At 50.7% G+C, this 26142-nt stretch overlaps 1 protein-coding gene across 31 annotated transcripts in view; it reads right to left on the reverse strand.

Moving 5' to 3' along the window:
* Positions 1–13525: 13525 nt before the first annotated feature.
* EPS15L1 (epidermal growth factor receptor pathway substrate 15 like 1) overlaps positions 13526–26142 on the reverse strand; it is a 121312-nt gene continuing 108695 nt past the window's right edge. For 13 of the 31 annotated variants that reach the window (XR_003725111.2, XR_013409144.1, XM_077978154.1 and 10 more), the window contains 2 exons: positions 20405–20610; positions 13526–14131 (listed from right to left, as the gene is read on the reverse strand). Coding sequence is in view for 28 of the 31 variants with exons in the window: in XM_077978154.1 (XP_077834280.1) it covers positions 13985–14131; positions 20405–20610 (353 nt within the window). In the remaining 3 variants the exon portion in view is untranslated. The other 18 variants (XM_077978168.1, XM_077978158.1, XM_077978159.1 and 15 more) reach the window with 5 other exon arrangements.

A 26142-nucleotide genomic window follows, 5' to 3' on the forward strand; every position in this document is an offset into this window, starting at 1 on the left:
AGCCCCCGTCTCTCCCATGACTTTTGTATAATGGCACGGAATGGAGACGCAGGGCTGGGACTTCCCCTCCATCACACCGGTTTCTTTTACAAGGGGATTCCATTCCTATAATGAGGAATAATGTAGTAGCTTAGTTAACACAGACAGAGCCGCACCTCAGTCGGTTCTTGGGTAGTAGAGCTAGAATATACAAGCCCTGCTTGAAGAGCCCAAAGCAGTCCCTGGATAGTAACCATAGCTTTAGTATGGGCTGGGCGCGGTGGCTCATGCCTGTAATCCCAGCACTTTGGGCGGCCGAAGCAGGCAAATCACAAGGTCAGGAGTTCGAGACCAGCCTGGCCAACATAGTGAAAGCCCGTCTCTACTAAAAATACAAAAAAAATTAGCTAGGCATAGTGGTGGGCGCCTGTAATCCCAGCTACTCGGGAGGCTGAGGCAGGAGAATTGCTTGAACCCGGGAGGCAGAGGTTGCAGTGAGCTGAGATCGTGCCACTGCACTCCAGCCCGGGTGACAGTGAGACTCCATCTAAAATAATAATAATAACACCCATCTGAATGAACAATAACAAAACCAGTACCACTGGCTGGGGGGCGGAAGTGGGGTTGTGGAGAATTGCTCAATGGTACAGAGTGTCAATTTTGCAAAAGGGAAAAGCTCTAGAGATCTGTTGCAGAGTGGTGTGAATATATTTAACGTTAGTGAACCACGCACTTAAAAGTGGTTTAAAAGAAAAAAGTGGCTAAAGTGGTAGCATGCACCTATAGTCCCAGTTACTCCAGACACTGAGGCGGGAGGATTGCTTGAGCCTAGGAGTTTGAATCCAGCCCGGGCAACGTAGTGATACCCTGTCTCTAAAAAAAAAAAAAAAGAATAAAAATTTTTATAAATTAAAAATAAATTTAGGCCGGGCACGGTGGCTCATGCCTGTAATCCCAGCACTTTGGGAGGCAGAGGCGGGTGGATCACGAGGTCAGGAATTTGAGACCAGCCTGCCCAATGTGGTGAAACCCCGTCTCTACTAAAAAATACAAAAATTAGCCGGGTGTGGTGACGCGCGCCTGTAGTCCCAGCTACTCGGGAGGCTGAGGCAGGAGAATAGCATGAACCCAGGAGGCAGTGCTTGCAGTGAGTGGAGATCATGCCACTGCACTCCAGCCTGGGTGACAGAGCAAGACTCTGTGTCAAAAAAATAATAATAAAAATAAATTTAGGCCAGGTATGGTGGCTCACACCTGTAACCCCAACACCTTGGGGGGATCCTTTGAGCTTAGGAGTTTGTGACCAGCCTGGGCAATGTGGTGAGAGCCTATCTCTAGAAAACATACAAAAATTAGCCAGGCATGGTGCAGCGTGCCTGTAGCGCCAGCTATTCAGAAGGCTGAAATGGGAGGATCACTTGAGCTTGGTGGGTAAAGGCTGCAGTGAGCCGAGATTGCACCACTACACTCCGGCCCAGGCGTCAGAGTGAGACCCTATCTCAATAAATAAATACATATATAAAATAAAATAAATGAATACATTTTTAAATGGTTAAAATGGTAAGTTTCATGTTTTTTTATCATAATAATAATAATTATTATTATTTTTGAGACAGAGTCTTGCTCTGTCACCCAGGCTGGAGTGCAGCGGCACAATCTTTGCTCACTGCAACCTCCACCTCCCAGGTTCAAGCGATTTTCGTGCTTCAGCCTCCCAAGCAGCTGGGATTACAGGTGTGTGCCACCTCGCCCCACTAATTCTTGTATTTTTAGTAGAGATGGGGTTTCTCCAGATTGGCCACGCTGGTCTCAAACTTCTGGCCTCAAGTGATCCTTCCGCCTAGGCCACCCAAAGTGCTAGGATTACAGGTGTGAGCCACTGAACTTGGCCATAATTTAAAAATTTTAATTTAAAAAAAAAAAAAAAAAACCCAGCCGGGCGCAGTGGCTCACACCTGTAATCCTAGCACTTTGGGAGGCTGAGGCGGGCGGATCACGAGATCAGGAGATCAAGACCATTCTGGTTAACACGGTGAAACCTCGTCTCTACTAAAAATACAAACAATTAGCTGGGCGTGGTGGCAGGCGCTTGTAGTCCCAGCTACTCGGGAGGCTGAGGCAGGAGAATGGTGTGAACCTGGGAGGCGGAGCTTGCAGTGAGCTGAGATTGCGCCACTGCACTCCAGCCTGGGCGACAGAGTGAGACTCCGTCTGACAAAAAAAAAACCCCACTACTACTGTTTCTACTACTTTACTTGAGCATCTAGAATATGCCCTGAGGGATAGCTGTTATACCGCCTTCCTTTTTTTTTTTTTTTTTTTTCTTTTTGAGACGGAGTCTCAGTCTGACTTGACCAGGCTGGAGTGCAGTGGCCGGATCTCAGCTCACTGAAAGCTCCGCCTCCCGGGTTTACGCCATTCTCCTGCCTCAGCCTCCCGAGTAATTGAGATTACAGGCACCCGCCACCATGCCCAGCTAATTTTTGTATTTTTAGCAGAGACAGGATTTCACCATGTTGGCCAGTCTGGTCTCGAACTCCTGACCTCAGGTGATCCACCTGCCTCGGCTTCCCACAGTGCTGGGATTACAGGCATGAGCCACCGCGTCCCGCCAATGACCTCTATTTTATAGATGAAGAAAAATGGGGACTCCAAGTAGTGATTTGAGCTCCCCAAGGTCACACTCTCCAGGGTTGAAGCTGTCTTCATACCAACTCTGACTCAAGGCTGTGCCTTTTCCAAGATGCATGTTGCCTCTCCATGGCTTCAATATCTTGTTTGGTCTACCTTAGGTGAAAAGAAGCCACAGGTATCTTGCTCCGGGATCTAGAACCGGAAAAGAAACCAGGGTTCTGGTCCACCACGTTGTTCTCTTAGAACAAGGATCCTCGTTTCCTTTAAAAAGTGTGTTTGTAGTTGAACAATTGCTATGTCTTGTCTTGAGTCTTTTTTTGGCTCTTGTAGTGGAAATTCTGCCCTTTGTCCTTAGTACAAAGAAATAATGTTCATCACAGACCAGGATCTCAAAATCCTTATGTTTCTGGCCTCAGAAAGCACTCTCTCCCCCAGGCAAAGGTTAATGTAGGAATACCAATGGAAAGTCACAGAATTGCTCATTTATTAAACTAGTGTTTCTTGCAATGGTGTTTTAAAAGTTTATAAGAGAGATATTATTGATATATAACATATTGATATAGTTACACATTGTTGATATATTATTGAGACATTATATTAGGGGAGTTTTTTGTTGTTTTTAGAGTTGGGGTCTTGCCCTGTTGCTCAGGCTGGAGAGTAGTGGTGCCATCATAGCTCACCTCAGCCTTGAACTCCTGGCCTCAAGTGATCCTTCTGCCTTAGCCTCCCAAAGTGCTGGGATTACAGGCATGAGTCACTGTGCCCGGCCTGTATATGAACTAGCATTTCCCCCTTAACTATGAAATTAAGGTTATCAAGAGTGAGCGAAATATTTTAGATAAAGATGAGGCTCACAAGATAATGTTTATTCAATTTTTCTTTTTTTATTATCTGAGATCCTAAAATATGTGTCTTTTTTTTTTTTTTGAGACAGAGTCTCACTCTGTTGCCCAGGCTGGAGTGCAGTGGCGGGATCTCGGCTCACTGCAAGCTCTGCCTCCCGGGTTCACGCCATTCTCCTGCCTCAGCCTCCCGAGTAGCTGGGACCACAGGCGCCCACCACCACACCCGGCTAGTTTTTTTTTTTTTTTTTTTGTATTTTTTAGTAGAGACAGGGTTTCACCGTGTTAGCCAGAATGGTCTTGATCTCCTGACCCCGGGATCCGCCAGCCTCTGCCTCCCAAAGTGCTGGGATTACAGGTGTGAGCCACCACGCCCGGCCAAATATGTGTCTTTTTAGAGACTTGAAAAATCATCTTAAGGACTTTTAGAGCTAGAAAGGTCTTCACTGGGCCAGCTGTGGTGGCTCACACCTGTAATCCCAGCACTTTGGGAGGCCAAGGCAGGCAGATCACTTGAGGTCAGGAGTTTGAGACCAGCCTGGCCAACATGGTGAAACCCTATCTCTACCAAAAATACAAAAATTAGCCGGGCGTGGTGGCAGGTGCCTGTAATCCCAGCTATTCGGGAGGCTGAGGCAAGAGAATCACTTGAACCCGGGAGGCAGAGTTTGCAGTGAGCCGAGATTGTGCCACTGCACTCCAGCCTGGGTGACAGAGTGACACTCTGTATCAAAAAAAAAAGGAAAAAAAAAAAAGGAAAAAAGAAAGGTCTTCAGTGGTTGTCTGGTCCAACCTCCTTGGCCAAATGAGAAAATTGAGGTGCACAGAGGTTAGGCCCGAGGTCATGAATAGAGAGCACCCCTGCACGTTAGTCAGAAAGGAAATCAGGCTGGGCACGGTGGCTCACACCTGTAATCTCAGCACTTTGGGAGGCTGAGGCGGGAGGATTGCTTGAGGCCAGGAGTTCAGACCAGCCTGGCAAACACAGAGAGACCTCATCTCTATGAATTTTTTTTTTTTTTTTTTTTTGAGGCAGAGTCTCACCCTGTTGCCCAGGCTGGAGTGCAGTGGTGCGATCTCGGCTCACTGCAACCTTTGCCTCCTGATTCAAGCAATTCTCCTGCCTCAGCCTCCCGAGTAGCTGGGACCACAGGCACACGCCACCATGCCCAGATAATTTTTTGTATTTTTAGTAGAAATGGGGTTTCACCATGTGGGTCAGGCTGGTCTTGAACTCCTGACCTCACATGATTCACCTGCCTCGGCTTCCCAAAATGCTGGGATTACAGGCATGAGCCACTGTGCCTGGTCAATTTTTAAAAAGTAGCCGGGCATGGTGGCGCATGCCCGTGGTTTCAGCTACTCAGGAAGCTGAGGTAGGAGGATGGCCTGAGCCCAGGAGGTCGAGGCTGGGCTGGAGTGAGCTATGACCACACCACTGCACTCCAGCCTGGGCAACAGAGCAAGACCCTGTCCCCAAAACAAAACAAAACCAGAAAGCAAATCAAGCAGTGATATTTAAAGACCCACTCGGCTGGGTGCAGTGGCTCATGCCTGCAATCCCAGCACTACTTGTGAGGCCGAGGTGGGCAGATCACCTGAGGCCAGGTGTTTGAGACTAGCCTGGCCAACATGGTGAAACCCTATCTTTACTAAAAATAAAAAAATTAGCCCAGCGTGAGGGCGGGCGCCTACAATTCCAGCTACTCCAGGAGCTGAGGCAGGAGAATCGCTTGAACCCGGGAGGTGGAGGTTGCAGGGAGCCAACATCATGCCATTGCACCCCAGCCTGGTCACCAAGAGCAAAACTCCATCTCAAAATAATAATATAATAAAAATAAAAACAAAGACCACTCAACGTAAACACGACTCTACCCAGGCAAGCCCACATCACGTCATCTCTTTGGAATAAGCTTGCGATAACCATCATATTTCCATTTCCTCTTATATTTTTCCAAAAACAGCTCATGATACAATTTGTACAGGTCCTAGTAACTTTGGGGAAAATTTTGGAAAAAAAAAAAAGCAGCATGTTTCAAAGGAACTTGATCTGATAAGGGGCAGAAATATTGACTCCATTATTTCAAGAAGTAGTTTGTTTCTCAGACGCTTCCTGACAATTTTAAAAATAGCCTTCCACAACTGTTCCAGGATGAGAATGTCCTTTTATATAAAATGGGCTTTGAAGATGTGATTTCATTTACTCAGAGGAGGCTGTAGATCATTCGTCATTCTTTTTTTTTTTTTTTTGAGATGGAGTCTCGCTCTGTTGCCCAGGCTGGAGTGCAGTGGCACGATCTCCACTCACTGCAAGCTCCGCCTCCCAGGTTCAAGCCATTCTCCTGCCTCAGCCTCCCGTATAGCTGGGACTACAGGTGCCCGCCACAGCGCCCGGCTAATTTTTGTATTTTTTTAGTAGAGACGGGGTTTCACCGTGTTAGCCAGGATGGTCTCGATCTCCTGACCTCATGATCCACCCGTCTCGGCCTCCCAAAGTGCTGGGATTACAGGCGTGAGCCACCGCACCTGGCCTCTTTTTTGAAACACGGCTTCGACCAGGCAACGTGGGCCCTTGAATTCCAGTTGAACACCAGTCCAAACTGGGTTGCTGGATGCGGAGTAGAGGGTGCCCACAAAGGGGACATGGCTCCTTACAATCTGGGAGGCAAAACGCAATGGCGTTGCAGTCAAAAGTTGCCTCTTGTGACCAAGCATAGCGGCTCACACCTGTAATCCCAGCACTTTGGGAGGCCGAGGCAGGTGGACCACCTGAGGTCAGTAGTTTGAGACCAGCCTGGGCAACATGGCAAAACTCCATCTCTACCAAAAAATACAAAAATTACCCTGGCATGGTGGTATTTCCACCATGTAGTTCCAGCTCCGGAGGCTAAGGCAGGAGAATCGCTTGTACCCGGGATGTGAAGGCTGCAGTGAGCTGAGATTACACCACTGCACTCCAGGCTGGGTGACAGAGCGTGACCCTGTCTCTAAAAGAAAAAAAAAAAATGTTGCCTCTTTCGGATGGGTGCATAGGCTCACGCCTGTCATCCCAGCACTTTGGGAGGCCGAAGCTGGAGGATCGCTTTAGGCCTGGAGTTTGAGACCAGCCTGGGCAACATCACGAGACCCCATCTCTAAAAAAAAAAAAAAAAATTTTTTTTAAATTACCCGGGCATGGTGGTGCACACCTCTAGTCCCAGCTACTTGAGAGGCTGAGGTGGGAGGATCACTTGAGCCCAGGAGGTCGAGGATGCAGTGAGCTATGATCGCACCACTGCACTTCATCCTGGGTGACAGAGTAAGGCCCTTTCTCTAAAAATAAAGAAATAAAAATAAAATAAAAGTTGCCTCTTGCCTGCTGTATTGGAGGTTTCTGTATCTGCTGATTCAACCAACCCTAGACTGCAACTATTTGAAAAAGGGCCGGGTGCAGTGGCTCACGCCTGTAATGCCAGCACTTTGGGAGGCCAAGGTGGGTAGATTACCTGAGGTTGGAAGTTTGAGACCAGCCTGGCTAACAGTGAAACCCCATCTCTACTAAAAATACAAAATTAGCTGGGCGTGGTGGCTCATGCCTGTAATCCCAGCTACTTGGGAGGCCGAGGCAGGTTAATCACTTGAATCTGGGAGGCAGAGTTTACAGGGTTACAGTGAGCCGAGATTGTGCCACTGCACTCCAGCCTGGGTGACAAGAACTGTCTCAAAAAAAAAAAAAAAAAAAAAACCAAACTTGTCTCAAAAAAAAAAAAAAAAAAAAAAGTCAGGCACGGTGGCTCATGCCTCTAATCCCAGCACTTTGGGAGGCCGGGGGGGTGGGAGGATCACGAGGTCGGGAGATTGAGACCATCTTGGCTAACATGGTAAAACCCCATCTCTACTAAAATACAAAAAATAAGCCAGGTGTCGTGGCACACCTATAATCCCAGCTACTTGGGAGGCTGAGGCAGGGGAATTGCTTGAGCCAGGGAGGCAGAGGTTGCAGTGAGCTGAGATCGCACCACTGCACTCCAGTCTGGTGACAAAGCAAGACTCCATCTCAAAAAAAAAAAAAAAAAAAGAGAGAGAGAGAAAGAAACTATTTGAAAAAAAACAATCAAAAGTTGCTTCTTATCTGAAAGATCTAATGGCTAGAAGGAGGGGTCACTGTTCATTTTCTCAGACGCGACCTCGGCATGGAGTATACGTAGCATGTCAGTCACCACACGTCTCAGTGACGTGCGCTTCGGGGCATGTTGGCGAAATGGCATCCTGACTCCAGCTTGCTCTAAAGCACTTCTCCAGAGCAGAGGAAGACAGCCATGCGGCAAAGGTGGAAAATCTGGATGAGAGTTGACGCTGGGTGGGGGTGTTTACTGTCCTTTTCTCTTCAACTATTATGTTCGGAAATTTTCATCATACTTTTGTTCCAATTGGATACTCTATTCTTCAGGAAAGGGTGTGAGTGTCCTTTGCCGTGGAAGAGACAGAGCGCCAATGGGAAAGGGGTTGGATTCGTGGATTTGATGTTGATTATTTACACAGCAGGGGAGCGTGTGTGTGTAGCAGGGAAGGAAGGAAATAGGATTTGAGACTGGCTTCTAACTTTTTAAGGCGTCTGAGGACCTCTTTAAAAATCAGATGGTGGCTGGGCACAGTGGCTCACACCTGTAATCCCAGCAGCACTTTGGGAGGCCGAGGCGGGAGGGTCACTTGGGGCCAGGAGTTGGAGATCAGCCTGGTCAACACAGTGAAACCCTATTTCTATAAAAATAAAAAAATTAGCCGGGTGTGGTTAGCTACTCAGGAGGCTGAGGCAGGAGGATTGCTTGAGCCCAGGAGTCCAAGGCTGCAGTGGGCTATGATTGCGTCACCGCACTCCAGCCCGGGTGACAGAGCGAGACCCCCATCTCTAAAAAAAAGGGGGGGAAAAAAGATAAAGAGTTATGAACGATCTGCAAACCCACATACAATAAAAAAACAAACCAGGGCTGGGTGCGATGGCTCATGCTTGTAATCCCAGCACTTTGGGAGGCTGAAGCGGGTGAATCACGAGGTCAAGAGATCGAGACCATCCTAGCCAACATGGTGAAACCCCATCTCTAATAAAAATACAAAAATTAGCCAGGCATAGTGGTGCATGCCTGTAGTCCCAGCTACTCGGGAGGCTGAGGCAGGAGAATCACTTGAACCCGGGAGGTAGAAGTTGCAGTGAGTTGAGATCGCGCCACTGCACTCCAGCCTGGAGACAGAGCAAGACTCCGATTAAAACAAAAAAACAGGCCGGGCGCGGTGGCTCAAGCCTGTAATCCCAGCACTTTGGGAGGCCGAGATGGGCGGATCACGAGGTCAGGAGATCGAGACCATCCTGGCTAACACGGTGAAACCCCGTCTCTACTAAGAAATACAAAAAAATAGCCGGGCAAGGTGGCAGCGCCTGTAGTCCCAGCTACTCGGGAGGCTGAGGCCGGAGAATGGCGTGAACCCGGGAGGCGGAGCTTGCAGTGAGCTGAGATCCGGCCACTGCACTCCAGGCTGGGCTACAGAGCGAGACTCCGTCTCAAAAAACAAAAAAAAACAAAAAAAACAAAAAACCAAAAAACTCGCAAATGTGCATTCAGGGGTTCACTGCTTTCCCTAAAAACATCCCATCCGCTGGGTAAGAGCTCCTAATTCAATACATGGTTTTCCATTTCTAGGATATCAAGAGCCTCACCACCTGCCTCTTCTGGGTACGGTGAATATGCAAATAAGCAGAAGACAACAAGAAACTAGAAACCCTCAAGTTTTCTAAGAAACCCTCAATTCTTTTCTCAAATCAGCAAAATGAGCCTCCGCCCCTGGCTGGTTTCGGAGCTCTGGGCAAATGACTGCAGGGAATGAGTCTCAGTTTTCCCATCGGGAAAATGGGCTACCATCCACCCTCTTCATCTACAAGGTTGCCTTGAGTTTCCAACAAGATAATGGAAGTTGAATCGCTGTGAAAACTGTGAAGTCCCCAGCCAAATATAGAGTGTGAGCCTCACCTTCCTTCAAATGGTGCCAAAGCTGTGACTACCCTGGAGAGAGGTGACTCAGCGCCTTCTCCAAAGGGATCTGTCATGGCAGAAGCACGTGGCGTGGGACCTTCAGATTCACTCTGGGTTTTCCTGCAGGAGGAAGGAAGTCTTGGGAATTGCCTCCGGCCATGACCACTTTCAGGAAGCTGCTCATTTTTTGCAGAGATTAGGGGCATCTCAGAAGTTACAAAGCCCATGAGGCCCCACCAGGCCCCCCGATCTACAAAGCAAGTCCATTCCATGGGCATCAAGGGAGCGTCCCCTCCCAACACCCTCGTCTCCGGGACAGCAGGGACCCCTCAAGGGTCTGTAACCTGGAAAAGGAGGATTACCAAAGGTCTAGAATCTCTACATTCGCCCAAATCCACCATAAACCTCAGTTTATGGTTTACAGATGACCCTTGAACAACACAGGTTTGAACCAGGTGGGTTCAGTCGTAAGCGGATTTTCTTTGAGCCTGAGTCTCGCTCTTGTTGCCCAGGCTGGAGTGCAGTGGCGTGATCTCAGCTCACTGCCACCTCCGCCTCCCAGGTTCAAGTGATTCTCCTGCCTCAGCCTCCCGAGTAGCTGGGATTACAGGCATCTGCCATGACGCCCAGCTAATTTTTATATTTTCAGGTGAGACGCGTTTCACCATGTTGGCCAGGCTGGTCTCAAACTCCTGACCTCAGGTGATCCACTTGCCTCAGCCTCCCAAAGTGCTGTAATTACAGGCATGAGTCACTGTGCCCTGCCTGTCTGTGGATTTTCTTCCACCTCTGCTACCCCTAGACCAAGCCTTCCTCCTCCTCCTCCTCAGCTTACTCAATGGGCAGATGATGAGGAAGACCTTTATGATGATCCACTTCCACTTAAAGGATGGCCGGTATTTTTTCTCTTCCTTTTCCTGAGGATTTTCTTTTTTCTCTTTTTTTGTTTTTGGAGACAGAGTCTCGCTCTGTTGCCCAGGCTAGAGAGCAGTGGCACGATCTTGTCTCACTGCAACCTCTGCCCCCCGGGTTCAAGCGATCCTCCTTGTCTCAGCCTCCTGAGTAGCTGGGATTACAGGTGCCCATCACCACGCCCGGCTAATTTTTTGTATTTTTAGTAGAGGTGGTGTTTCACCATGTTGGCCAGGCTGGTCTTGAACTCCTGGCCTCAAGTTATCCTCCTACCTTGGCCTCCCAAAGTGCTGGGATTACAGGCATGAGTCACTGCTCCTGGCTTGTTTGTTTTGGTTTGGTTTTTTGAGACAGAGTCTTGCTCTGTCACCAGGCTGGAGTGCAGTGGCGCGATGTCAGTTCACTGCAACATCCACCTCCCAGGTTCAAGCCACTCTCCTGCCAGCCTCCTGAGTAGCTGGGATTACAGACGCCCACCACCACGCCCAGTCAATTTTTGTATTTTTAGTAGAGACGAGGTTTCACAAGGCCAGAATGGTCTCAATCTCCTGACCTCATGATCCACCCGCCTCGGCTTCCCAGAGTGCTGGGATTACAGGTGTGAACCACCACGCCGGGCCCTGTGTTTTCAATCTCATGAATTACTGCCCTGAGACGAGTCTATGTAACAAAATATCTGAGGTTGAAAAACTGCTTTTTAAAAATAAATCTACCTGAGGCCAGGAGTTTGAGACCAGCCTGGCCAACGTGGCAAAACCCCATCTCTACTAAAAATACAAAAAATTAGCCAGGTGTGTTGCCTAATGCCTGTAATTCCAGCTACTCGGGAGGCTGAGGCAGGAGAATTGCTTGAACTTGGGAGGTGGAGGCTGCAGCGAGCAGAGATCGCGCCATTGCGCTCCAGCTTGGCTGACAAGAGCGAAACTCTGTCCCAAAATAAAATTAAATAAAGTAATAAAAATAAATCTATGTACAGTGGATCAAGGTCAACACCAGCCATGTAAGTTGTGTTGATGACATGGATCTTTGATGTGATTTGATGTCAAGGCACTTCATCTCTGTGGTCTTCCTCCCCCAAGTCCAGCTCCCCGCCTAGTCATGGGAAGAACATCAGACAAATCCCAGTGGAGGGACATTCTACAAAGTGCCTGACCAGTTCTCCTTGTAACTGTCAAGAGCATCAAAAACACACAACGTTTGAGAAACTCACACAGCCTGGAGAATTCTTTTTTTTTTCTTCTTGAGACAAGAGTCTCACTCTTGTCGCCCAGGCTGGAGTGCAGTGGCGTGATCTTGGCTCACTGCAATCTCGGCCCTCCAGGTTCAAGTGATTCTCCTGCCTCAGCCTCCCGAGTAACTGGGATTACAGGCACCTGCCACCGCACCCAGCTAATTTTTGTATTTTTAGTAGAGACGGGGTTTCACCCAGTCCAGGGAATTCTAAGGAGATGTAAGGGTTGAATGTCACAGGGGATCCTAGGACAGAAAAAGGACATTAAGGGGAAAAACAGATTTTTTTTTTTTTTTTTTTTTTTTGACAGGGTCTTACTCTTTGGCTCAGACTGGAGTGCAGAGGTGCGATCTTGGCTCACCACAACCTCCACCTCCCAGGTTCTCCCAGGGAGACTCCTGCGTCAGTCTCCTGAGTAGCTGTGATTACAGGCATGCTCCACTACCACACAGCTAAATTTTTTATATTTTTAGTAGAGATGGGGTTTCACCATGTTGGCCAGGCTGGTCTTGAACTCCTGACCTCAAATGATTCACCCACCTCGGCCTCCCAAAGTGCTGGGATTACAGGTGCGAGCCACCGTGCCCGATCTGCAATTTTTTTTTTTTTTTTTTAAGACAGTGTCTTTCTTGTCACCCAGGCTGGAGCACAATGGTGCGACATTGGCTCACTGCAACTCCACCTCCTGAGTTCAAGTGATTCTCTTGCCTCAGCCTCTCGAGTAGCTGGAATTACAGGTGTGCACCACCACGCCCAGCTAATTTTTGTTTTTTAGGTAGAGACAGTTTCACCATGTTGGCCAGGCTGGTCTTGAACTCCTGACCTCAGGTGATCCCCCGACCTCGGCTTCCCAAAGTGCTGGGATTACAGGCATGAGCCACCTCACCTGGGCAAAAAACAGAGCAATTCTGAATAAAGTGTGGACTCTAGTTAATAATAATGAATTCGTATTGGTTCATTAATCGGGATGTAGTAATGTGTAATGTAAGATGTTAAAAATAAGCTAAATTCTCCAAGGGGCTTATGGGAACTCTTCGTATTCTCTTTGCGATCTTTCTGCAAATTTAAAACTGGCCAGGCACAGTGGCACACGTCTGTAATCCCAGCCCTTTGGGAGGCTGAAGTGGGAGGATCACTTGAGCCCTAGTGGCGGAGGGCGGGCAGAGGTTGCAGTGAGCTGAGATCACACCACTGCAGTTCATCCTGGGTGACAGAGCTCAGACCCTGTCTCAAAAAAAATTTTAAGGGTAAATTGTCTAAGGGGCTTATGGGAACTCTTTGTACCTTCTTTGTGATTTTTCTGCAAATTTAAAACTGTCCTAAAAAATAAAGTTGGTTAAAACACAAAAATGGGCAGGGCTTGGTGGCTCACGGCTGTAATCCCAGCACTTTGGGAGGCTGAGACAGGAGAACTGTTTCAGTCAAGGAGTTTGAGACCAGCCTGGGCAACATGGCAAGATCCCATCTCTTTAAAAAAAAAAAAAAAAATGGCCGGGCGCGGTGGCTCAAGCCTGTAATCCCAGCACTTTGGGAGGCCGAGACGGGCGGATCACGAGGTCAGGAGATCGAGACCATCCTGGCTAACACCGTGAAACCCCGTCTCTACTAAAAATACAAAAAACTAGCCGGGCGAGGTGGCGGGCGCCTGTAGTCCCAGCTACTCGGGAGGCTGAGGCAGGAGAATGGCGTAAACCCGGGAGGCGGAGCTTGCAGTGAGCTGAGATCCGGCCACTGCACTCCAGCCCGGGCTACAGAGCAAGACTCCGTCTCAAAAAAAAAAAAAAAAAAAAAAATTATACACAAAAAAAGTAAAAACTTAAGATTTAAAGAACAATGCTCCACCTATTTTTGCAAGGTTGATCTGCTTCCAGATACCCATGCAGGGAAAACAATGTTTACAGAGATTAAAGAAGCTTCTCTTGTTTTGTATTAAAATATTTTATATTAATCATTCAAACTTCATTTTATACAACGAATGCATACACCACTGGGGGAGTGTCTGACTGATGCGCGGGAGGGCGGGCGGGGATGTCTGCAGCTATGAGTAGGGAGGAGGCGGGAGGCCCTGGGTGCTTCCTCTCCTCGACTGACCGGCCGTGTGTTCGTTCCCAGAGCAAGAGCGGGAGGCGGTCAGCCCCGGGGGGGATGGCACAGTGGAGAGACGGACCTGTAGAAGTGGTGGCCAAGGCCTCCATAAGGGCTTCCCCAGGAGATGTGACCTTTCCAGGTCTTGCAGCCAGTCTGCTCACCCTGAACGAGCTCCCGAGTCCCGGTCCTTGGAGTGCGGTGGCGACGGTGTGTGTGTGTGTATATATAGACATCTGCACTGCCCCCTCTCTGGAACCTGCCCGTGCCCTGTCCCGCCTGCACACGGCCCTCGCCTAGGCGGCAGGCATGTCAGCCTTGCTGAGCGCGATGGCCAGTTCCAGGTCCTCCTGCTCCTGCCGCCGCAGCCGCGCCAGCCTCTCCTGTTCCGCCTTCTCGCTCTCCCGCTTGGCCCACGCCAGCTGCTGCTCCTCATTGCCAAACTGCAAAGGAAAAACGGAGAGTGGGTGATGTGGCCCAGGGGCTGGGACCTGCAGGCTGGAGGGAGGCAGGGAATGCGTGGGACGGGGACAGGGTCCTGCCCACCACCCGGCGGAGGGTCCGATGTGCAGGGGGGAAAAGCGTGTCTTGGCTGGGCCCAGTGGGCGTGCAAGCCTGGCTCAGGACCCCCATCTGGAAGGCAGAGAGGACGGGATGCACGATTGAGTGTGACCTTAACCGTGATCTCTGGGCCTCAGAAAAACCAGCCACCCTGCCCCACGTAGAGAAGTGAGGATAGGCCCTTGATGCTGGTGGCCAAGAGGTGCAAAGATGGGGAAGTTCGAGTGCGCATGGCTCTAAAGCCCCGCGGTGCAGACAATTCTGCACTCTGGGAACGCGGTATTTCTACCTCCGGCCATGCTCCAGAGAGCGCTGAGACCCTCTAAGGGTCCTTTTCTTTTCTCCCTTTTTTTTTTTTTTTTTTTTTTTTGAGATGGAGTCTCGCTGGGTTGCCAGGCTGGAGTGCGGTGGTGGCACGATCTCAGCTCACCGCAACCTCCACCTCCCGGGTTCAAGGGATTCTCCTGCCTCAGCCTCCTGAGTAGCTGGGATTACAGGGGTGCGCTACCATGCCTGGCTAATTTTTGTTTTGTTTTGTTTTGTTTTGGGATGGAGTCTCGCTCTGTTACCCAGGCTGGAGTGCAACGGAGCAATCTCGGCTCACTGCGAGCTCCGCCTCCCAGGTTCCCGCCATTCTCCTGCCTCAGCCTCCCAAGTAGCTGGGACTACAGGCATGCGCCACCATGCCCAGCTAATTTTTTTGTATTTTTTATAGAGACGGGGTTTCACCATGTTAGCCAGGATAGTCTCGAGCTCCTGACCTCGTGATCTGCCCACCTCAGCCTCCCAAAGTGCTGGGTTTACAGGCTTGAGCCACTGCGCCTGGCCAATTTTTGTATTTTTAGTAGAGACAGGGTTTCACCATGTTGGTCAGGCTGGTGTTGAACTCCTGACCTTGTGATCTACCCGCCTCAGCCTCCCAAAGTGCTGGGATTACAGGCGTGAGCCACCGCACCCGGCTCTGAGGGTCGATTTCTCCCAGAATATTGACAAAAGCTGTGGCATTTACACTGCCATTTAGTCAAGTTTTTATCCGTGGGGTGTTTTTCTAAAATGTTCCGTTAAAATAAGAACTTAAAAAAGGGAGAAAAGCATCTTGATGCTGAGCTAGGTGATTTCAAACAACTCAAAGTACTTTAGTTATAAAAAGAAAAGCCACGTCCCACAAGCTCCTCCCCCAGGGTGGGTCCCCATGTCCCAGACTTCCCTGAGAGGTCACTGGCATCATCGGCCCCCTCAGGAAAGCTGCTACCGCTTAGGGACTAAAAGGATTCCCTTATTAACATCTCTCTGCGATGCACTGCCTCTGACCAGCTCTCTGCTAAACGCTGGAGTAACACCAAAGATAACACACGCGGTGGCTCTTCCCCAGGCGCCCTTGGGAGCAGAAATATACAAACAATCCCAGTACAATCCAGGACCCAGGCTCCTGAGGAGGGCCCTGCAGACTCCCCCGGGAGGGTGGGGAAGGAAGCACACAGGAACACTTACTGCCTCTCCACCACACGCAGCACCATGTCTGTGTGACAACCTGGGGGTGGGCCCGCTGTCATCCCATCCCTCTGACAGCTGGGGATGCTGAGGCCAGGGAAGGTGTGGCTCACACTCTACACTTTTTTCCCCTAGGCCAGCGGAGGGTGGGATACTGGCTGAAACTGACAGGGAGGATGCGTCCCCATGAGGTTCGGGGTGTGAGGCTCAGTGCCCGACCTTGGGGTTGCCAGGACAAAGCATGGGGTGAGATAAGCCAGACTGAGGAGGGGCTTATGGGCCCCAGAAAGGAGCTGGGATTTCCCTGTGGAGGCTCCGTGGGTGAGTGAGTTGGGTGATCAGATTGGCGGCGTCTGGATATTTCATGGCTTGATGGTGGCATAAGCGGGGCTTGGGAGAGACGAGGGCCAGATGGCAGGGCTGGGGGGACTGGGCCAGATGCAGGAGCGGGTGGATGCAAGAAACCTGGTTGGGAGGCAGATGTGGCAGTGAGGAGGATGCGGAGCCCTGGAGGCCTCCCTCTAGCTGGCCTCAGGACCCAGATGGGGGACAGGCGGAGTGTCAGTATCAAGGAAAGGCATCTCTCAGAAGAAGGGCTGAGTCTTGACTTCTTACAGAGGCACTGCCCAGCTAAACACTTGGGGGTCTGATGAGTCTCCAGGTCGGACTCCCTTCCTGCCATTGTGTCACCGCCATGGGCACAGATAAGCGTCCCCCTCCACCCCACTTTGGGGAATTTTCCAACACCTCATGGGGAGAAAAACAAGGAAAAAAACAAGTGCAGGTGGAAATTATTCCATGATGCTGCTGACAACAGTGGGAGGGAGACAGTGCAGCTGACGGGGACCTCACCCTCCACTAGCCTTGAGGACAGGGTGGGTGAGAGCTGATGGTAATGTTCGCCCAGATCCAAATCAAAGCCTGGAACGGCCCAGTGACCGGCCTGCTGGGTCTGAACCACAGGCCCCTGGTCTTCTTTGGCCCCGCTGAACCCCCGTGTCGCAGAGTGTCACTGAAGCGCCTTCTGCTTGAGGGATCTGTGTTTCCAAATGAAACTTTCAGTAGGAAAGTTCCCGGTGCCTTCCGAGTTGACTGGTTCAAGGCCAGCTCACGAATCCACTACGGAGACTTGCAAGCATGCACCGAGGAGGCACGCTGAGCTGTGAGGTCTGCGAGAGCTCTCCGGAAAGGGGATTCCGCGGCTCCCTCTGCGTCTGCTGTCTTAGCCCTGGACGGGGCTACCTTCTAGTTCTCAGACCTGGGTGGGTCACATGGGCCAGAATCTGGATGCCTGTGGGTGTGGCTGATGCAAAATCAATAGTGGCTGGGATTCACACCGGCTCTGATTTCTGCTTCCCTCTGGCACTACCATGGAACCGAGACACCGCAGAGGCGGGATACACCACCCTCGCCAAGGTCTGCCCACTCAGGATGCAGTTCATTTTCAGAAGCAAATAAGTGCTTCTAAGAGGCTATTTCGGCAGCCTCTTAGAAATCCGCAGTTCAGACAGCTCAGCACACTGGGCGATGGGACGGCCCGGGGAGGCGCGCGGCACCTGTCCTCACTAGGAACGGACACTGGCACTCCAAGGCGTCTGATGGCACTTCCACCCCACCATGTGCAGGACACGCCTAGCCACTTCCTATTCATTCACTTACTCTGACATTGAGATCGCATCCAACTCCTTCACTAATTCAAAGCATGGCCTAGCTGATCTGATATTTGCACTGCTCTTAATTCGAACTTCCAAAAGAACCGTTCTGCTGACCTAGAAATGCCACTTCCTAATACACACATTTGCCTGAGACAGAAAGGTCTGCTTTTAAAGAAATACCAGCGAGGGAAGAGGGCTCCCGGGAACAGCCACACGCACAAATAACCCATTGATGGAAATTTGGGGCTTGTAAAGTAGAGGGTTCTGGAGAGGCCCAGCCGGGGCACCACCTCCACAAGTGAGGTGCGGGTGACCTGGGCCCCCTGACTGCCATCGTGGACTGGGCTGCTCCTGCACAGGTGAAAACGTGCCCTGAACAGCAGTCTCAGAACATCCGAAAGAGTCACGCTGCCAATCTGCCGGGCAGTCAGACGCCCTCTTGGCATTTGCTCAGGGAAGTGGAACCATCCAAACCAGAGGAAGCAGCTGTGCCCTCTTCTAAGTTAGCACAAATACTCAAGATCCAGCGGACCCAGAACCCACTGGCTGATCGGCTGAGCCCCCGAATGCCGTGAACATGGAGAGACGCCTCGAGTCCCCAGAGGGGGCTGGTTGTGGATGATTTTGGATAATGATATAACCCAAGGGGACAAGCAAAAACAATGAAGGGTCCTATCTTCACTCACCCCATCCCTTCGGAGTGGCTCAAGTACACTATCTGATCATTTCCTCTGGAAAAAACTGGGGCATCTGCAGTGGGAAAAGTGATTTTAAACAGAAAACAGGCCGGGTGCAGGGGCTCATGCCTGTAATCCCAACGCTTTGGGAGGCCGAGGCAGGAGGATCGTTGGAGCCCAGAGTTCAAAGACCAGTCTGGGTGGTAAAGTGAGACCTTGTCTCCACCAGAACATTTTAAAATTAGCCAGATGTGGTGGTGTGTGCCTGAGGTCCCAGCTACATGGGAGGCTCAGGCGGGACGACTGCTAGAGCCCAGGAGGTCAAGGCTGCGGTGAAGCTGTGATTGCACCACTGCACTCCAGCCTGGGCAACAGAGTGAGACCCATCTCTGAAAATGTAAAAACCAAAAAACTAGGTGAGAAAAAAACCAGAAAACAGCAGGGCTGCACCCAGGCCTGGGTGGAATTTGCTCTCCCACTGGGAGGGGAGGGTGATAAACTGGCTGGTGCTGTTTTAAAACTGCAGTTAACAATTGTTCTGGAACGACCAGAAATGCTAAGCCAAATGATACCTTGAAATCTTGGGTGGCTTTTTTTTTTTATTTTTTTTTTATGTTTTCGAAAAAACGAGCCCTTTGGGGGTTGGGGTCACAGGAAATAGAACTATGAATTTCAGAAAGAGAACAGTCATTTCTTCAAGCTGCCGTTCACCCCACTTACCTAACTCTTCCCTACCCAAGACAGAGTACCTGAGTCATGTGTGAAGAGTTCTGTTTTCTTTAAATCAGCATTTAATATTTTTCCACCAGAAAATAAATGAAGGGCTATTCAAGAAACTCTAGATAAAGCAGGTTTTGTTTCTGGCTTTTATTAACAATGTCACCATTTTGTATAGACCCTCAGGGCGCATCTAGTGTCAACAAAATCAAACTCACTACAGTTGTAAAATATTTACAGGTCACCAAGAGCCAGAAACAGGTCAGGTCACCAAGAGCCAGAAACAGGTCAGGGTCTTTCCCGACCTAAATAAGCCACACGGGCCAGTCATGTGTAACCCCAGTACTTCAAGGTGGGAGGACAGCTTGAGGCCAGGAGGTCCAGACCAGCCCAGGCAACACAGCAAGACCCGATCTCTACCAAAAAAATTAAAAATCAGCCTTGCGTGGTGCTGCACGCCTGTCGTCCCAGCTACTCAGGAGGCCAAGACAGGAGGATTGCCTGAGCCCAGGAATTCGAGGTTACAAGTGAGCTCTGATCGCGCCAGTGCAGTCCAGCCTGGGCAACATAGCGAGATCCTGTCGCTAAAATAAATAATTGATAAATAAGCCATAGGATAGCTGTGCACGGTGGAGATCATCAAGATGGCTCAGAAACAAATCGGGTGCTTTCTGTGCATTGACATGGCAGGGCTTGTGTTCAAAGAGCCATCCCAGGAGTCGGAGCATCTATAAATAACACGTCTCACACCTAATGATGAAGGAACTAACAAGCTCAAAGGAAGAAAGCGAGTGCGTCACACACAATAAAACCGATTCTGGGCAGACAACACCTGAAGCTTTCAGAGAACAAGATTTTCATGTATCAAGGACGCTACTAAAAACTCCTTGAAGCGACGGCATGTTACAATCTGGAGTATTTTTCACACAGAGAAAAACAAAGCTAGGCTTTCAAAATCCCGGGATTTGCTTCTGAAAAGGCACTAAACTTTGTTCAACAGCTTTTTTGAGCTCTTTTTGTTTTGGCTTTCAGAGTGGCCGTTCTAGACTGGATTTCTTTTTTCATTGGAGCTGGTAACCAACATTTAAAAGCTTTTTTAAAAAAAAAAAAAAAAAAAAACTTCAAATGGCTCTTCCCTGGTGTGATCTGCCTGAAGTCCTTCAATTTGTACTTGTGGCACAAAATGCACGGGGTGGGACTATGAGAACTTGTGCACAAAGGGCTTTTTGGGGACAGCAGAACCCTAATGTAACTTTTGCAGTCTTTTTTTCAAACTTACATCTTGGCTTCCAAAAACCAGTGAACACAACAGCCTCGGTGCGACAGAAATAATACAAGGAATCTACCACGAAGGACAGATACGTCCCGCCTCCCTGCTGGAAGAAAACGTGCCCTTACGACAGAGCATCAAAACCGCGGCTCTTTTTTTTTTTATTGAGAAACTGTTTTTCTTACAGAAGTGGCAGTGTAGAATAAATAACGCGAGGGACAGAGAGTGTGAGGTACCAAGAGGCTAAAGAAGCTGGGAGGTTTGCCTTTAAAAAGAGACAAAAATCCCAAGGAAGCTGCAAGCGGAAGGAGGGGGTGTGGCCCGGAGGCAGAGTACTCAACTTACAGAGGTGAAGTCTGCAAAGCCCGAGGCAGAGGCCTTAGAAGGTTTAGCTGCAGAGGAGGGGACAAATGGGTCTTTTCCACTAAACGGGTCCCCAAACCCCTTTTTACTTTGGAACGGGTCGCCGCTGTCAGCCCCGAGTGGCTGGAATGGATCGGGGGTCTCGGGAAAGTCTGCGGAACCAAGCTGGCTTACAGGTGTACTTTTACCTGGAAAGTTTAGGAGAAAAAAAAAAGGAGAAAGAAAGAAATATGAGTTACTCACCCGGACAGAGCAGAATGCCAGTGGGCACAAGCCTGGGGCGCTTCTCTGGGAAGAGCTTGGAATTTGGCTAACAGGCGGGATGGGGGTAGCCTGGGGAATCCCAGTTTTAATCAGCTTTATCCCAGGGGCTTAACCGGTTGTGAACAACACAGGAAAAACACTTCAGATGACTCCCATACACAACACACACAGAGCAGCTAAAACTTGAGTTGCCCTTGAATAGTTTGCATGCAGGTACGTTTCAAACAGATTCAATTTAGCATGGCAACACATTTATTAACACACTAATTTAAAAAATCATGGCTGAGCAGAAAAATACACTGCAAGCTTCTAACAGTTAAAAAAAAAAAGGCGGGGTGGGGGAGAGTTACTTACAAATGAAGAGGGATTAGTTTCACAAGGTGGTATGGTTATTAGGCGTGTTAGTTATGAGGGTCTGCACACAGCTCTGCCACGCTAAGGTTTAAGTTCTTTTTTTTTTTTTGAGACAGAGTCTCGCTCTGTCACCTGGGCTGAAATGCAGTGGTGCAATCATGGCTCATTGCGGCCTTGGCCTCCAGGGCTCAAGTGATCCTCCCACCTCAGCCTCCTACAGGCATGAGCCACCATGCGTGGCTAATTTTTGTATTTTTAGTAGAGATGGGATTTTGCCATGTTGCCCAGGCTAACCTCAAACTCCTGGCCTCAAGTCATATGCCTGCCTCAGCCTTCCAAAGTGCTGCGCTTGGCCTTAAGTTCTTTTTTAGCCCCCATTTCTGTCCCTCTGGTGTTGGCGGCTCCAAGGGGCAGGGTTCGCCTGGGCCTTTCTGGGCTTCTGCCAAGCAGGGAACTCCAGGGCGCCCAGTCCCGGCAAGGCGTATCTTGACAGGGAGGTGGGAAAGAAGGGTTCAGAAGTGGAGGAAAATGAGACTATGTGAGGGACATGGCCTGAGGACAGGTGGCTTTTCCCAGTGCATACTGCCAATGTACCAGAACATTCCACCAAGAAGCAGAGGCCTGTTGAGATCTGCTTGGTGACGGGAGGTCCCACCTGCCAGGCCTTCTAGCATCTGCAGTTTGCAGGCCAGCCGGGCTGACCCCATGCTCCTGTCTGACACCCCTCTATCTGCCCAGCGGGGTCCCTGGGCATTCAATGTGGTCCATGCAGCACCCCAGACTGGAGGCTCAATAACATGTAACGCATTTCCAGTGTTAACTCTGGAAGTTTCGAGGCTAATGTTTAGAAAGAAACCAGGAACTGCCTGCCCCTCCAGGGTTGACCTTGGATCTCTGGCTGCACCTCCAGAGAGCACCTTGGCTCCCAGCCACACCTGCCCTGCACACCACCTGAGCCCGGGACACCTGCCTTCCTCATCTGGTAGAACAAGCTCACACAGGCCATCTTCGGTCCCTCTGCATGCCCAGATCTAAAGCCGTTCCCTGTGTTCCCGCAGCAGATCAGCCATCCCAGGCCTCATTTTTGAGGCCCCAGGTGTCCCTGTGGGCTCTGGGGCTACAGCCCGCATCTGTTGCCTTTAGCTCTGGGCCTCGGCAAGGGAAAGTGCCTCCTCCCAGCTGGCCTCGGTTTCCTTATCTGTGAAGTGGAAATGAGGAAGAGGGCGCCAAACAAGGTGACATTCCTGGGATCCCAGGAGTCTGCTCCCACTCAGTGTCCTGCACCGCTGTGCCCTGCGTGGGCCAGTGAGAACCTGACCTGTAGCCCCCCCTTGCCTGTAGCCCTACTTCTGCAAACGGAAATTCACTTTTCTCTTGACCGGCAGTTCTGGGCCAGCATAAGGACTGCTGCTTTCTTTTTGCATATTCAAGGAAAAAGTCTTCCTTCCCACGGTTTGCACAGGACTCGGAGACAAACTCCCCGACAGCCCACCCTTGCGGCCTGCCTGTCCCCGCCTGTCCACAGGGTTCCACCAGGGTCACCGTCACATCCTTGGCTGACCTCTGGCCACCGGCTGCAGGAGATCCTTCCAGACTCTCCCCGTCTGTGTGAGTCCATCTAAGAGGCCCCTCCTCGGGGCTGGAGGGAGAGCTGTCCTGGGCTCTATTAGGACTCACATGGATGAGAAAGGCGGGAGGGCGAGGCCTGGTATCAGTCTCCTCCTGTGGCCTCAAATCAATTCACTGTCAGCCCCAAGGCCCAGTTAGCAAAGGGGGGCCTGGGATCTGGAAGGGGCACACACGGACTATCTTTGCCAAAACTTGTGGGCAAGCCATGCTGGAGACCCTTCCCTAGAGGGGTAGCACCCAGCCCACGCGGGCAGGACAGGAATGTGGCCCCTCTCCCTCCGACAGCGCCTGCCCTCTCAGGGCAGTCCCCATGTGTCTCTCTTTCTCTATCCCCAGATGTCCCTCCCACCTTCAGCTCTACTGCAGCCTCCTCCTACCCCTGACCTCCCCGGGGCTGCAGAGAGCAGGGTGATCTGGCCCAGCCCGCAGCCCCCGGGCTGGTTCCACTGGCCTTGAGGAACTGCCTCACACCCCCACCTCGAGACCGCCTCCCATGCAGGGCCCCTCCTGGTCCCAGGCATGAGCCAATGGGAAGCCAAGGCCTCGCTGCAGGGTCTCCAGGAGTTGCCCCCTTCCCTCTCCTAAGGCCCAAGGGACGGGCAGGCAGCTCTGGCTGGAGGTGGTCAAGTGAGGCCTGCGCAGGCTCCTGTGAACCCCAGGCTGTCCACTGGAGCAGAGGGGGCTCCTGAGCAGGATGGAGGGTGGGCGAGGGCCCCTCACCTCCACCCTCCCGTCCCTAGAAGCCTCGTCTCCCTATTGGCTACCCACCAGCTTGGCTCCCTTCCCTGTGAGCCAAACCCACCCAGCAAAGTGGGCTCTTAACACAGGTAGGCCCCAGCACCCTGCCCAGACTGCCTGAGGGCTTCTCCCACTTGGGGATGACACCCCAGTCTCGTCCAGGTGGCACCTCCTTCCCCAGGAACCCCCAAACCCAGGGCTTCTTTCCCGGCTATGCCTTGTCCCTCCGCCTGGAAGGCGCTCCCACCCGGAATCCATCACAGGTGGGGGCCTTCTCAGGGAAGAAATGGCAGCCCCTTCCCCATCAGGCCTGCGTTCAGCTCTGCAGCCCAGCCCTGGGGCTAGGAGTGGCCCTGGAAGATGGTGGGGGCATGGTGGCCACCCCCTTCAGCCTGGCACCGGCTGCTGTCAGCCTGTTTCTTAATCCAAGCAAAGGGCTGTGTCCCCCCAGCAACTGTTCATATGTTCAAGTCCTAACCCCTGTGCCTTAGAATATGACCATATTTGAAGATAGCATATTTAAAGGGATAACTGAGTTAAAATGAAGTCAGAGGGTCAATGACTGTCCTCACTGAAAGAGTTTAGGACACAGATCTATGCACAGAAACAGCCATGTGACGATGCGCCAGGCCAAGGGGAAGCCTCAGAAGAAACCAACCCTGCTGGCGCCTTGATCTTGGACTTTGAGCCTCTAGAACTGCGGGACAATCCATGTCCACTGTTTAGGCTGAGACAGAGCAAGTGTGAGCAGGCAGCCACCAAAGCCACAGGCAGGGGCGCCCTGGTGGACAATGTGACAGTGTCCTGCACCCTAGAGCCTGTGGGTTTGCAGCGGGGAGGGACAGTGACCTCAGCCAGTCTCTGGAGCCCCTGCCTGCCTCTGCCCAGCCTCTCCCTCCACGGGAAAGCCCCCCCATGCCAGGGCCCCTCACCACTCTGTCTGCTTCCCGTGGCACTGGCCTCTGGCACAGCCGAGGGTCAGCTCTGTGAATAGCGGGCCCAGCATACTCATACAAATGCCAGCCAATACTGCGCCACGTCCCTGGTGCCCTCCAGCCCAGGGCTCGCCACAGTGGGCTTCAGGAGGTCCTAGTGAACCAGGTGCCACCTGTTACAGATTCCACAGGTCTCCAGGGACCTGGGGCCCCTTGGAGCAACACCCTGGGGAGCAAGAAGGGAATAAAGGCATCTGGCCTTCCTGGTTTGCAGGAAACAGCGATGTTACTGTGCCGGCTTGCCTATTTATTTTTCCTCGAATACCTATGTGATATGGATCAAATCGCAAGATTCTAGCAGAGGAAACAGGAAGTGTTTCCAGGGGAGAGGCTCAAAGTCCCAGGACACGGTGTAGCCCCCTGGGACGGGCAGCAAGTCCAGGATGGACACTGCTTGATTTCTCGAAGCCGTTCCTGCAGGGAATGATGATCTGAGGCAGATCTGCAAGTATCTGGAGAGGCGTGTAAAGGGAGGACGCCCCAGCCAGGCCCCCAAGAACAACCGCCACAGTACCGAAGGTTCAAATAAATCAGTCATTTTTGAGCTGCTTTTCTTCTTCTTTTCAATGAAGATCTGCCTCCCTTGGTTTGGGGGGTTTAAAAAAGAGATTGGTTTTTGGGAGGAGTGGTTAAGAATTCTGCCTGCTACCATTTCAAGCTGAGGTTTCTGATGCGCAGAGATGATCGGAGATGAAAAGCTGCGTTCACACCAAGAACTGCCTGTGCCTGGTTTTGCTCTGTTGCCGAAACCGTTGTTATTTAGAAATCATGACTATGGTAATACGAAACCAGGGCACATCAACTGCTGGCCTCTTGTTTTCAGAAGGAAAAAAAAAAACAACAACAACCGTTTTTTTCTCAGTTGTTAGTGTTTGTGCTTTGGCAAAGAGGCGATTTTGGACCTGACATGTGTGAGGTCGGCCGAGTGCCCGGTCCAGCTCTTGACCTTGCTGATGACCGGAGGCTTTGTGCAATTAAAGCCCCCAGCATCACTGCAGGGCCACGGCCCTCAGCCCAAAACTTCCCACTTTTGCTCAGCGATTTATTTTTAGCAGCTGTATTTTTCAAACCTTCTAGGTCTAGTTCCTGCTTTTTATGTAACCACTTCTGCTAACTCCTTAATCGTTTTTTCCGATTTTCTGAGGTGTAGCTTATCTCAAACGTGACAAAGTAACTTTAATGTGCCTCTAGTCCCTAAAGCAAAAGCTGCAACGCGCACCCACGGCGGGGTTTCATACTTTTTCATGGCTCCAGAAAACATGAGTAAGGAGACAGCTTTACTGATGTGCATTTCAGAAAAGGGGACGGAAATCCTGAAAACGAGACCCAGAAAAGTTGGTATAGAAACATCTGGGAATGATGGCATTAAACCGGGTATCAGGCATCATCCTGGCACCCGGTTTGATGCCATCATTCCTAGATATTTGCGGCGGGAACTACCGGGGCCCACAGCAGACGGCAGTGAATCGAGACGAATGAAATTAAAGACCCTCGTGGGTGTGCTGACTGCCTACCGCAGGGAGATTTCATTAACAGGGGGCAAGGGATACAAGATTGAAGAAAAGGCAAAATAGAACTTATTTTCAAACCACAGCAGTTTCAACAGTTACCCAAGCGGTGTACCGAAACCACACACAGGACTGACTTTAGCAAAAACAATATGAACCAAATGGTTTACCACAGTGTGTGCTGTTAAAAAAAAAAAACACACAAAAAAAACTTGGTGGCCGGCTCCACCCT

This window comes from Macaca mulatta, chromosome 19 (assembly GCF_049350105.2).
Source record: "Macaca mulatta isolate MMU2019108-1 chromosome 19, T2T-MMU8v2.0, whole genome shotgun sequence".
In the NCBI taxonomy this organism is placed as follows: domain Eukaryota; kingdom Metazoa; phylum Chordata; class Mammalia; order Primates; family Cercopithecidae; genus Macaca; species Macaca mulatta.